Genomic DNA, 13,651 nt, shown 5'->3' with positions numbered 1-13,651 from the left:
CTGGGCAGAGCCGCCTTCGCTCGTTCCCTTTTGTCCAAGATGGCAGCTGCCGCCGGAGGCGCCTCCTGAACCGCGGGCCCTGGAGCCATGAAGCGGGCGAGCGAGAGGGATTCCAGCCCGGCCGGGTCCGGGGGCACGCGGGGCGCCTCCTCCGCCAAACGGCCGCGGGAACGGGAGCGCGAAAGCAGCACCGGCGGAGGCAGCGGCAGCAGCAGCCGGCGGGGCCCGCACCGGAGCTCGGGCGCCTCTTCCTCCTCGTCCGCCTCCGCCTCCGCCTCGTCGCGCAGCAGCCGGGACAAGTCGGCCGCGGGCGGCTCCAGTTCACGCAGCCACCGCGGGGAGGAGCGGCCCGGCGGCGGGGGCGGAGGGAGCGGCGGCGGCGGCGATTCTAACCACCGCGCAGCCTCCTCTTCGAGTGCCCGGAGTGGCGGCAGCAGCAGCGGCGGCGGCCAGCCCCCCGCCGTCACGGCCGTGGCTCCGCCGCTCCCGTCCTCCTCGTCGTCGTCCTCCTCCTCTTCGCGGATCCTCGCGGCCGCCAAGGCCAAAGTGCCGGCGGCCGCGGTGGTCGCCCCTTCCTTGCTGCTGGGCGGGCCCCCGCCGGTGGCAGCCCCGTCGCTCCTCCTGACGCCGGGGCTGGGCCTGGCGGCCGGCGTGGGCCTGGCGGGGGAGCCCCCGGGCTCCAGCGAGTACAAGACCCTGCTGGTGAGCGGCCTGAGCCCAGCCCTGCCCGACCAGCTGCTGGAAGATGGCCTCTTCCGTCAGTTCCAGCGATTTGCCAGCGGCGGTGCCAGTGACATTAGCGTCAAACTCTCCCACACGCCGGATCTGGGCCGGGTGGCTTACGTGAACTTCAGACACCCGGCGGATGCCCGAGATGCCCGGCGGCATGCCCGAGCCCGGCAGCTTCTCCTTTTTGATCGCCCCCTCAAGGTGGAGCCGGTGTACCTGCGAGGGGGCCGACGAAGCCGCACGCCCCCGCCAGCCCCAGCCCCTGAACCGCTGGCGTTTCTGCCCCACATCCACGGTATTTATCCCTACAAGCAGAGATCCCTGTCGCCGGTGGCTAGCCCTTTGCTGCGGGAGCCCCGGCCCCGGCATGCTCAAGCGGCTGCTGCAGCCTTTGCCTTGGAAGCCGTGGCCTTGGGGCTCTCGCGGGAGCGGGAGAGGGTGCTGGATTACTATGGGCTCTATGATGAGCGTGGACGCCCCTATAGCTACCCCCTGGTAGCAGAGGAGGATCTCATGCCAGAAGATGATCAGAGAGCGACTCGGAATCTCTTCATTGGCAATCTCGACCATAACGTCTCTGAGGTGGAACTGAGACGTGCCTTTGAGAAATATGGTATCATTGAGGAGGTGGTAATCAAGCGGCCTGCACGAGGCCAAGGTGGAGCCTATGCCTTCCTCAAGTTCCAGAACTTGGACATGGCCCACCGGGCCAAGGTTGCCATGTCTGGCCGGGTTATTGGCAGGAACCCTATCAAAATTGGCTATGGGAAAGCCAACCCCACTACCAGACTATGGGTAGGTGGTCTTGGTCCAAGTACTTCACTAGCTGCCCTTGCTAGGGAATTTGATCGTTTTGGTAGCATTAGGACTATTGACTATGTGAAGGGTGACAGTTTTGCATATATACAGTATGAAAGCTTGGATGCAGCCCAGGCTGCCTGTGCACAGATGAGGGGCTTTCCTTTGGGTGGGCCAGACAGAAGACTCCGGGTAGATTTTGCCAAAGCTGAGGAGACGCGCTATCCTCAGCAGTACCAACCTGCGCCCCTGCCTGTACACTATGAGTTGCTACCTGAAAGCTACAGCAGACACAGGAGTCTAGAGCAAGACTTAAGGGTGAGAGACAGGACTCCTCCTCATCTCCTTTATTCAGACAGGGAAAGGAGCTTCCTAGAGGCAGATTGGGCCAGTCCTGTCAAAAATGCAGAGCGCAGAAATAATTTGGAGACATATACTCGGTCAGTACGCAGCCGGAGTGGAGAACGTTGGGGCAGCGATGGTGACCGCAGTGCACTCAAGCCTTGGGAGGACAGGCGTAAACGTCGTAGCCTTTCCAATGACCGTGGGAGGACTTCTCATTCCCCATATGAGGACAGGGGCAGGGTAAAGCCTGGTGGGGCAGCTGTAGATCGCAGCCCAGATTTGACTCGGAAGGAGAACCACGCCACTGAGTCCCCCACAGAGAAGGAGCAGAAAAACTCCCTCCCAAACAACCGGCATGCATCGGAGGAGAAACCTCATCGTGAAACATCTGATCCTCCTCAGCCAAAAAAAAGGGACAGTGAACGCAATCATCGAACTGGTGAGTCTGAGTTGAAGACTCAAGAAGAGTCCAAACCTGAAACCAAGAAGTTAAAAAGCTTGTCAGATTATGCCCATACACTGCAGCTTGCCTGGAATGGGCTACTTGTCCTGAAAAACAGCTGCTTCCCGACATCTATGCACATCTTGGAAGGGGACTTGGGGGTCATCAATGGGCTTCTGAAAGACCACTTGTCTGGGGGAAAGCTTACACAGCTCAAGATTGCTCAGCGGCTTCGGCTTGACCAGCCCAAACTGGATGAAGTAACTCGACGTATCAAGCAAGGAAGTCCGAATGGCTATGCTGTGTTGCTGGCTACCCAGGCTGCTCAAGGAGCAGGCACTGAAGGGGCCTTCCCTATGGTGGAGCCTGGCTTGCAAAGGAGGCTTCTCAGGAATCTGGTCTCTTACTTGAAACAGAAACAGGCTGCTGGGGTAATCAGCCTTCCTGTGGGAGGGGCAAAGGGCAAAGACAGCACGGGCATGCTTTATGCTTTTCCTCCCTGTGAATTCTCCCAGCAGTACCTCCAGTCCGCACTAAGGACATTGGGAAAGCTAGAAGAAGAACATATGGTGATAGTGATAGTCAAAGATACTGCCTAGTATTTACTCTCAGTCTCTTCTCTTTCCTCGCTCTGATTTCATGTTTATTTGTGTCTCACACCGCCTGGTTACTTTTACAGCCAATTATTTGAGTGGGGCCCCAAAAGTTCTCCAACAAAATCCTACAATTTTCTTAGTTTCTAATTACTTTTAATACCATTTTAACAAATCCCACTTTATTTGTTTTTAATATGTGACACTGTCTGCTGTGTTCTTATTTTTTAAATGTATGGAAAATTGTCAGTAAAGCCTTGTTCACTGATGGATTTTTAACTTTGTGCAGTGTCCTGGTTTCTGTAGTCTGCCAGTGGCTGGCTCTGTGTTCCAGTAGATACAGGTATCACTTGCTTCCGTTCCTAACAGCACCTCCTTGCACTGCTGTTCAACATTGTTATACCAGTTTTGTGCTCTTTGATTTTCCTTTTGATAGTTGAAGCTTGGTTGCTTCTTTCCTCAACAGTTAAGTAGTTTATTTCAGTTTTTTCTTAAAAAAAAAAGATGAAATGGAAATGTATCTTTTATAAGACCAACCTTTTCTTGGTGAATAAGAACTTTTTCAGGTGGTCTTAGCCAAAGAACAGCTCTGTGAAACGTAATACTTAGCTCTGCCCTAAGATCTTGGTGCAATAAAAGATGTGAGGCACCTTGGGGTCTTTCTCTCTTGCTCTTTTTGTATTTACTCTTGACTATAGTACTGGAAACTCATAGCCATTCTTGTACTCCCTGTTTAATAATAATTATGGGCCTCTCAGGAAGGCAGATAATCAGACACTTGAGTAGGACCTAATAACAAAATCTGAATGATTATGTTGTTCAGATCCTTCATCATTTACAACAGCAAAAATAAAAAAGAAACTGTGGCAAAGTTGCCTGCTTAAAGTGTGTGTGCTCCGTTACATCTAATTATACTTTTCCCCCCAAATTATACATCACTGGCTAGGTAGGTAGGTGTACTTTTTAGAAGTACATTTGCACCAGGAAGAACCTAACTTGCACATTCTGCAAGTGCTGTCACTGATGTGGGAATAGTACAGGGTTAGATTATCCTTCAGAACATAAGGTATCATTTCTGATGGTGAACTTATCCCCTGTAACCAATTTAGTGCAGAAAACATGCATAGAATGTCCAAGTGCACAGTTGTCTGTTTTACCACATACTGGAAATCAAAATTGCCAGAGAAGTCTCACAAGTATGAAGAGACTAAACAGCTGTCACAGGGAGCTGAATGTAGGAAAACTGCCCTTTGTGAAGTGGCTGTCAAGTATGTGCGGATGCTATGACAAAATATTCCCACTTTGTACATAGCATAACAGTTTCCCCACTTGTGTTTTTTTTAAGTTAGGCAATTAATAGATGTATGCACACTTATTAAGCTTGGAGACTTCCCTGTCTTGAGCTTGCTTTTCAAGGAATTTGCAGGTTTTTGCAATAGGAGGCTGAAGAATGGAAGGATTACACATGCTTACATTGCAGTAGTGCATGCTGGAGTAACAGGAACTGTATAGAGTGCTGTTTTTCTGACTCTTCTGAATGCTACACAGCCCTATTTTGGAGATTTCACCATTTCAGTGTATTTCGACAACAGACGTAAGCCAAGCATTCATTCCATACTCACTTTGAGGCTACAAGATTCTTTTCTTTTAAAGTGAAATAATGGAAGGAGTACTGCTTAACCCCACTTACTAATGAAGTATTGTTTTTGAGAAAAACAAGCAGTGCTCAAAAGGGTTTGTTGAGGAACCTTTCTTAAATGTTTAATTCTCATATTGGAAGGCTGAGGAGCTAGATGCTAATGTAAATACATCTCTTTTTCAAGATTCTAAAACTTGCCACCATATCATTTGTCTCCAGTACTGGGTAGCTAGTCAAAAATTATAGCAAAGAGGACATAGCAAAATGCAGTTTCCAGTAGGGACATTCCCTGATGTATCAAGATGATGCAGCTCACTGAATGCTAGCTTTCCATCTAAAATGCTATAAAAAGAGAACAAATCTGGCATAAGCAGGTTGTAAGCCATATTCATAAGACAAAGTTGTAAGAGAAAGGTCCAGAAAATAAGTTTGTTAGGTTTTGAACAGAAATAGGCTTTCTTTGTAACTTTTAATGTTTTCTGGAAAGGTCTCAGTAGGGTATGAACTTTGAGAAATATATACACGAACAAAGTAGCTTTTTTCAAGACGTTTTCTTATAGTGCAATTATAATCACATCATTGAAGTGTTCTTATTCATTTGAAAAACTTTGAAACGGCATTGTATGCTTGAGACTGAAGAATCTGTAGATAAGCAAACAAACTGACAAATTTGAGTATAACCCTTAATTGCAAACAAAGAGTTATGGACACAGGCAGAAGACAAAAACTGTTGTAGTGGTCTCTCAGTATTTGGAAGCACTTAGTTCATATGCGATAAGATTCTTTGCTATCTTTATAATGTGTGCAGTCTATTTACGAAGGTAATGATCATGAATAAGTAAATCAAGTTAGTCATAGAATTTATTCTGCTTTTCAAAATGAACCCATCATAGATTTTAAGGCTTTCTAAAATGCAACTTAGTGAAGATACTGTCATATCACCATGACCCAGGGGGAGGGTAGAGAGATTGTGTGAAATGCACACAATGTCCCATTGTAAACTGGATCCTGCCATTTTGGTTTGCACACAACAGCTGAGGATACCACCACCTGAATCCCTTGTAGCTGTTATGTATCCAACCTGGAATTTTAAAAAGCAGCTTCACTTAGACAAAACTGCATGTCTGCAACTAATACTGAGAGCCTACCATTATCTCTTGAAACAGTGAGAGGTGGGGCAAGAAACTGACTGGATACTCTATCATAATGTAAATATTTCAGCAGAGCCTTAGCTTAGTCACCTTAAGGTATTAGAGCAATTCAAAGCAGATGGATCTGTACAGGATCTACCAAAGCCCAACATCAATGTATTTAGGTGGCAGACATAAGCCAAGAATTATATAACATGGGGTTAAGAGTTTTTCATCCAATTCTAAGTAAATTGGCTGGGGAAGGGGCCCCTTGCTCAAAATGAGGGTACTAATATGAGCAGACATTTCAAGAGGTCTGAGGCCTGTTCACGTGTTTTAGCATTAGCTGAAACAGCCCTTTTCATTTTTTCAGCACTTGATCAGGGAGGCAACTAGCCCTGCCCTTTCAATCGTGTTGAAGCGATCCATCTGATCAGAACAGGTTCTTGTTGTGCAGAAACAATCCACATGAGTGGGAATCCAAGAACATTGGAGATCTTGATTGCACCAAAGATACAGATTCACCAGTAGAATTCACGGTGCACCAATATATTTACAGGAAGATGTAGACAAATGGTGTAAAATTAATTGGTAAATAGGATTGATTAGTTAGGGTTCAGATCATCCCAAGTTTTAAAGGTTTCATTCCATAGATCTGGTGTGGAGCAATAGATATAAACGGAAGCTCTGCCTGTAACCTTCCTATGAAAGCCAGGGATAACAAGCAGTTAAGAGACATGGAAGGTCCAGTCCTTCTCTGTGTGCATATGGCTGTGGCTGCATTTTATGTAGAAACCTTCAAAGAGGCATTAAAGTGAGAAAGAGTACTTGCCCCAGCTCCTGAACCGAGGGCTGTTCATGTGAACATAAGACGTACAATATTTTTTTTCTCTTTCCACCTATTAAATACCTGCTCACTTAGAAAGCAGGAACCCGGCATCACATCATGGGGCAAAGACAGCCTGAAGACTTCAAGCCCCAACAAAGGCAACCAATGTATACTATGGGAGTCAAGAGCGATGAACAGACAGGACTTCAATTTTATTTTATTTTTTTTAATAAATACAATTTACATTAAAGAAAAAGGCCTTCAGTTTGTAGTTTCCACACCGAGAATGGGGATGGGGTTTAAAAATTTCAATCACAAAAAAGGGTGGGATGGAGGGGGGGGTGGGCTCCAGCAATGGCAGGTCTGAGCGGGGCCTTCAATCTTCCACCATGGCTACGACAGCAGGATCTCTCACACAGCTGCTGACAGGACAAAAGGCGCCTAACAGAAATGAACATTTCACAGCAGGTAGCAGTACCTCCATTTAAAAAAAATTATATTCAAAATAAAAATCACTCATCCACAGTTACACAATCCATGATTCAGTTTTTTCCACTCTTCTCCTTTCAATAAAAATGCCCTTTTTGTTATTTTTAAAGATTTTTCCTCCCCTCAAAATTCATCATGGTGACCCAACATTAGAAGGATACAAATTCATGCCCTCTTTATAATGCCTGCCTGTTTTTTAATCCTTTTTTTGTTTGTTTGTTTGTTTCATATAAAACTATTTCTGTTCTTTAGGAAAGAACTTTATACAAAGAAAATATACTGTGAAATATATTCAGAAGTCTCCATGGAGAGTCATGTCTCAGCCAAAAGCCAAAAATAAAAGGCAGAGAAAATAAAGGCTAAACCCCTGGTCTCTTTCATAGGAAGGCTCTGGGTGAGGCAGAAGCCTTTAACCGTTCCACGGCAAGGTCGGATGGGCTGGAGTTCTTTAGTTGCCCTCCCAAGAATTAGAATCTGAGAGGGAGCTCAGTCTGGCCTCCTAATTTGGTCTCCTGGCTTCAGAGATGGGGGTGCTTTTTCCTGCTGTCAACATCCGGTGGGGTGGGGTGAGGTGACCACTCCTCACTCATTCAGTGACAAGATGATATCATCTTCCAAATCCAAGTTATCTGAGCTGTCAGCTGGAAAGGAGACAAATGGGTTATTTGAACAAGACAAAGTTTCACATGTTAAAAAAAAGGGGGGGGGGAAGCAAGCAAGGCAACCTGTTCCAAACAAAAGGCCATCTCTATAGATGGGCACTAAGTACTTTGTGCCCCTTTGTCATAAGTCGTCTATACAGCAACACAACTGCCCGTGTGCTCCTTTTCCCCACCCCACCTGGGCAGGAGTCCAGACTTCCTTCCTCCACCTCTTCCAACAGCTGGGCACTCAGACAAGGAGGTGGGCCAAGGATTCCTGCAGATTTCCCTTTGAGTGGGCAGCTGCTGGAAGAGGGGAAGAAGGGACGTCCGGGCTTTTGCTTGGACTGAAAGATTGTGCGACGGGAAGGGAAGGAGCAATGCATGCCAGCTGGTAACTGGAGGTATCAGCGAGGGTGGTGGAGTCAAGGAACAAGCTGCCGCGCAGATGACTAACAACAAAGGAGCACGAAGTACTTCATGCCCATCTCTAACTATCTCCTTAACGGTAGCTGCCATTTGTCAGAGCCAACAATGTGTCATCTGGGAAGTCTGCAGAAATGGAACAGCAAATCCTCTGATGCTGAACAATAAGAAGCCAAGCAGGACTTTCCTCCACAACAAGAGCCTCGTGGCGCAGTGGTTAAAACGCTGTACTGCAGCTAAAAACTGTGCTCACGACCTGGGGTTCAAATCCCAGGTAGCCGGCTCAAGGTTGACTCAGCCTTCCATCCTTCCGAGGTCGGTAAAATGAGTACCCAGCTTGCTGGGGGGGCAATGTGTAGCCTGTATAATTAAAAATTGTAAACCGCCCGGAGAGTGCTTGTAGCGCTATGGGGCGGTATATAAGTCCAATAAAATAAAATAAAAATAAAAAATAAAACCCAAGCGCAATTTTCCATAAGCAGATCGCTTGCCACCAGCACAAGATGTTTTGTGATTTGCAAAGATGACACTGGAAAAAATCCCTAGGTACCACAAGCAAATAATGCAGTTGACACCAATACAGTACATACATCACGGACACAGAATTTTCCCCATTATTTAACTATTTTTAGGAGGGGACTGCCTCAGGTTTAGCAATCACAGATATTTTCTGTTGTGTGCCAAGCTGCACAACTTTTATAACAATTTCTTAATATTAAGAGCAATTTGAAGATGTGGCTATACAGGCTGGCCTTCCCTACTGCCATCACCTAGTCTATCTTTCCTTTTCCCTTTTTTTTTTCTTTTTCCATCTTGGAGTCTGCTGTTAATTGGGGTCTTATTCTTAGATTTTACTTTCTTGCGCTCAGTGATCATTGCAGAGGGTGACAGCAGCCACGAAATTAAAAGACACCTGCTTCTTGGGAGGAAAGCAATAACAAACCTAGAGAGCATCTTAAAAAGCAGAGACATCACCTTGACGACAAAGGTCCACATAGTCAAAGCTATGGTTTTTCCATTAGCGAAGTATGGAAGTGATAGCTGGACCATAAAGAAGGCTGATTGCCGAAGAATTGACGCTTTTGAATTGTGGTGCTGGAGAAGACTCTAGAAAATCCCCTGGACTGCAAGGAGAACAAACCTATCCAATTTGAAGGAAATCAACCATGAGTGTTCACTGGAAGGACAGATCCTGAAGCTGAGGCTCCAATACTGTGGCCAGAAAAGACTCCCTGGAAAAGACCCTGATGCTGGGAAAGTGTGAAGGCAAGAGGAGAAGGGATGACATAGAATGAGATGGTTGGACAGTGTCATAGAAGTGACCAACATGACTTTGAGCCAACTCCGGGAGGCAGTGGAAGATAGGAGGGCCTGGCATGCTCTGGTCCATGGGGTCATGAAGAGTCGGACACGACTTAACGACGAAGCAACAATTCTTAGTACATTTATAATTTCATAGTTTATTTTTTATATTTTTTGTAAACCACCCAGAGTAAACATGTTCTAGATGGGCGGTATATAAGTTTAATAAAATTAAGGTACACTGCTTTCCTTACATGGGTTTAACCAGGAAGAAGATTTGGGACATTCAGTTCAAATGTTGGATGAAATACATCTTGAGTTATAACATGAGAAAGCTCAAGTTCTATTGTGCATGTTATTTAACATCTGAGTTCATTTGAAATACTATACAAAAAGAGAAAGACGACAGCTCGGTTAATAAAGGGAAATTTGCTGTGGTGCAAAAGCTCTGGACGTAAGACAAGAAAAGAACATGGTCACTCCTTCCCTTCACAAATGGTGCCATTACTGCCAGTAAAAAAATGTTATCTTTATGCAACAGCAACCATACTTGGGTGACTCTACATATGTGACTGGACTATTCCTGAACTCAATGGATGAAAGAGGAAAGATGTTATTTATCTCCCTGTCTTAAGACTATGCTCTAGCTGAGTTTGTACCTGTGGTTGGAGATGAAGAGGAAAGATTAACTGTTCTATGGAACTTGATATTATACTTCAGTTGGAGAGATGGTTGCTGAAGTAAAGGTTAGTAAGTAAGTATTCCTTACCCCATTAGGAAAATGGAACTTTTAGGACCTGAACACCAGAAAAAAATATGTGAGCACTGATATATGACAGGATATAGAAAAATGATGTTCATAGACCATCTGCAAACATTTCCCTTAATGAAATCTGGTGATTTATGGGCAGATGGTATTCTGGATATTGGAAAACCCAGCAAAGGACTGCAACCATATTGCATGTTTTTTTTAAAAAACATAATATTCATGAAAATATAATTTTCCAAAATAGCACCTGCTTCTTTGTAAACTGAATGCTAGCTAATTTCCTTCTCTTCCATACAAACAAATTACTACTAAATAGTGGAGAGAAAGGAAAGGATTGAAAGGAGAGGGAAGGAGGGAGGCAGGCAGGCAGGCAGGCAGACATGGTTGCAGGGCAGGGACTAGATGTCTTTTTTTCTCAGGAGATATTATTGCTGATCTGCAAGCCTCTCTTGGAGGGACATTACAGACGGAGCACTAAATTCCTGTGCATCTGCCTATGCTTAGCAGCCTAATGTCACAAGTCTACAGATCAGATCCTTAGTGTCGGTATTTCATGATTCCACTCCCTTGGCCCCTGAAATGCCCATCCTACATCATATTCTTCACACACATTTGTTTTTGATAAGTACTTCTACCAAGCTATACTTCACAGCACTGAAGAGTTACACAGAAGAGCAATGATGGACAAAGACTTCCATTTCATCTGGCGGACACTGTCTTTTCAACACAGGGAAGGTTCACAACAACCAACAGGCAGTTTAAGTAGAGACTCCTTTTACTTATGAGAGCAGACATACTCCCAAAAGTCAGAAGTATCATTCCTTTGTACTTTCATGTACTGATATTATAGGTAAGAAATTGCTTAAGGCCAGGGAGGAGAACGGGGCATTTTTAAAAGCAACAGCGGATATAAATTTAATACCTAAATAAGAAAAACGTGATTAACAGTTTGAAATATTATTCTGACTGGCCTTGTTTACAGACAAAGCTGCAGTGGTGTGACCTAGATGAAGCTGGCGATATAAAGGGAGGGCTCCCTAGTCTGGGCATTTGTGGCAAAATCAACTCTCCAAATGAAATTTTGATTTCTTCCGAATTTGAGGAATGGCAGGCTGTAGAAAAATGATGCCTGTATAGTCCAGAAAGAACAGCCTGAAGCAATCTATTTTCATGCATCTTAAGCTTATTACATTCATCCACCTGTATGACTGCTCTGAAAAGCTAATGAAAGCAGAAAGGAGATGGCAATGACTAGGGGGAGGATTTCTATGACATGTCATATTTTTTCTGCAGCCTATGTTTGAATTTGTAAGTGGGTTTGGACACCTTTATAAGTAATCTGGTGAGAAAGGCCAGATTACTCATAAGATGTTTAAATTTGCTTGTGGGTTCAAGTATAGGTTGCAGAGAAAGTGTGAAATGTTATAGAAATCCTCCCCCTAGTAATGACTAAACTTCATTATCTTCCACCGGGGGATTAAAATACAGTATGGGATAAAATGGTAATCAGGAGTAAATCCCACTGATTTATTCACACCTACACAGTTTGCAGAGGCTAGTCTACCAAACCAAAGCCTCTCTCTCTGCAGATGACCAAGAACTCCTACCATGGATAACAATCAAGGATGATGAAAACTGAAGTTCAAAACAAATGGAAAGACCCAGCTTGGAGAGGCTGCCCTAAGTTATCCCACAGAACCCCCACAGTTCTCATCCACCAATGTTTTATTTGATGAGGATCTCACAAGACAGAGAGAGACCAATGGGTATTTACTGTTTTGTAATTGGGGAAATGAGATAATGAAACTATGGGCAAGTGCAGTTTCCCAGGAAATATGGCTCTTCTGAATCACCTTTGAACATGTTCAGGTACATCTTCAAACACCCACACATTCACACCTAGGACTGTATTTGTAAATACATGATTATGCTGCAAATGCTTTACTGTGTGAGTGTATCAAGCATGTGTGTGTGGCAATCCATCTTATCATTTAAATTATGGAGTTGCCTTAAATGAGTTGGCTATATCCAGAGGCTAAATTAAACAAGATTTCCTCACTTTGCCCTGCAATAGTTGCAGCACTTTCTTAAAAATCTTCAGTTCTTCTGAAACTGAATGAGATCCCCCAAACCCTTAACTCTGTGTGTCCAGAGGTGGGTAACTAACAACAGCGCCTACGGAAATAAGGCTGTTAGCTCAAAAACCTTTGTATTAGTTTGAACTGGAAACCAAAGGCCAAATGCTCTGCATTTGTATTGCAGAGACAGGGAATGGCTTCTCTTTCTTATGAGAGTGGCAGGGGATAGAAAACATGTTGGCACACTGGAGCTCACAGAAAAGCCTACACCAAAGTGCTCTTTCACAATTCAGATGGGGATCTTAATTCCTCATACAGTATGTGCTTTCTAGATTCATCCAGGAGTCGTCCTCTATGGAACCCATACTTACTATCACCAAGGATCAGCTCAACCTCCTCATCGGCATCAGAATCTTCATCCTCGCCTTCATCCCCCTCTTCAAGCAAATTGGCCAATTCTTCATCATCAGAAGGTGAGAAGTCATTTTCCCCATCCTCGCCCGCATTCTCATTGTTCTCCTCTTCCTCAAGATCAGCATCCAGAAGCTGATCGGTGTCTAGTTCATCAAGGTCATCTGTGTCGTCTTCATCCTCATCATCATCTTCTTCCTGTTCCTCCTCCTCCTGAAGAGATATTATAGAAGCTTCATGAGAACTAACTAAAACTGGATGGGCTAATGAAAAAATGTAACCAGAGACAAACGTGCTCCAGGGTTTTTACACTTCCTGAGCAAAATGCTTCCTCCCTGCCTTCCATCAAATGTCATAGATCTGTACCCAGAGACACAATTCTTAGCCAAGTAATACCTAGAGATGGATTGAAACCTTATGCGCCCGGAGGAGGCAGGGCAGAGAAGCCGGGGGGCTGCCTCTGAGTGGGTGCCTGCCTGCTCACGGGGTCAGTGGCTTGTGCCCATATTTAGTAACACTGCATCAGATCAACAGGTTATACATTTTAAACAGGTCTGGATGAACCAAATGGCAGCATAACAATGGTGGATTACTGAATTTCAGCCCCAGTGAAATCAAAGTGACAAATTAGCTACTATGTAACATCTCGCTGATTTTTCAATAGGAATCGGTTCGATTAATTTTATCCTGGATCCAAGCTACAATTACTAGATCAACAGGCTCAGGTTTTTAACAGCCAAAGGAGAAACAAGCTTCAACTAAGCAATACCTCGGCTGGCGTCCTCAAGAACACAAAACTGATAATTGCATTTCCAAAGAAATGCATATTTTGGTTCACTGGAAATTTGTATGTCCTAATATTCTTGCATTTCTCCATATGGTAACATTCTAACAACCATTCTTGGTAGAGGAAAATATTTCAGTTCTTATATCTCAGTTAAGGTAGGGAAGGCACCTATTTGAAAGAGAAACTGATGTCTTCCTGGTCTACAGGTTACTTTAAACCGTAACTGTGAAGTAAAAGTAGCAG

General features: G+C 44.8%; 2 protein-coding genes and 1 long non-coding RNA gene across 3 annotated transcripts in view; 2 read left to right on the top strand and 1 right to left on the bottom strand.

The window, feature by feature from the left end:
* RBM15B (RNA binding motif protein 15B) lies at positions 1–3,393 on the top strand. The gene has a single exon (XM_072989797.2). The coding sequence runs from the start codon at positions 88–90 to the stop codon at positions 2,911–2,913; it is 2,826 nt and encodes a 941-aa protein (XP_072845898.2). The 5' UTR covers positions 1–87; the 3' UTR covers positions 2,914–3,393.
* Positions 3,394–6,706: 3,313 nt separating this feature from the next.
* Positions 6,707–13,651, bottom strand: part of DCAF1 (DDB1 and CUL4 associated factor 1) — a 57,769-nt gene continuing 50,824 nt past the window's right edge. Inside the window, exons 23-24 of the mRNA XM_072989796.2 lie at positions 12,582–12,834; positions 6,707–7,635 (exon numbers count right to left, since the gene is read on the bottom strand). Of these exons, the coding sequence (XP_072845897.2) occupies positions 7,577–7,635; positions 12,582–12,834 (312 nt within the window). The 3' untranslated portion in view covers positions 6,707–7,576. The remainder of the gene's footprint in view (positions 7,636–12,581; positions 12,835–13,651) is intronic.
* On the top strand, positions 8,521–10,458 carry LOC144586746 (uncharacterized). Its single transcript, XR_013541758.1, has 2 exons — positions 8,521–10,277; positions 10,308–10,458. It is a non-coding gene; the product is annotated as an uncharacterized LOC144586746 (long non-coding RNA).

The sequence above is a fragment of the Pogona vitticeps genome, chromosome 2, assembly GCF_051106095.1.
Source record: "Pogona vitticeps strain Pit_001003342236 chromosome 2, PviZW2.1, whole genome shotgun sequence".
In the NCBI taxonomy this organism is placed as follows: Eukaryota; Metazoa; Chordata; class Lepidosauria; order Squamata; family Agamidae; genus Pogona; species Pogona vitticeps.
Note: the sequence above shows the minus strand (reverse complement) of the source record. Positions and strands in the feature narration are given on the sequence as shown.

What these genes read in the sequence shown, in the direction of transcription:
- RBM15B (XM_072989797.2), top strand. Translation starts at nt 88, where the DNA reads ATGAAGCGGGCGAGCGAGAGGGATTCCAGCCCGGCCGGGTCCGGGGGC.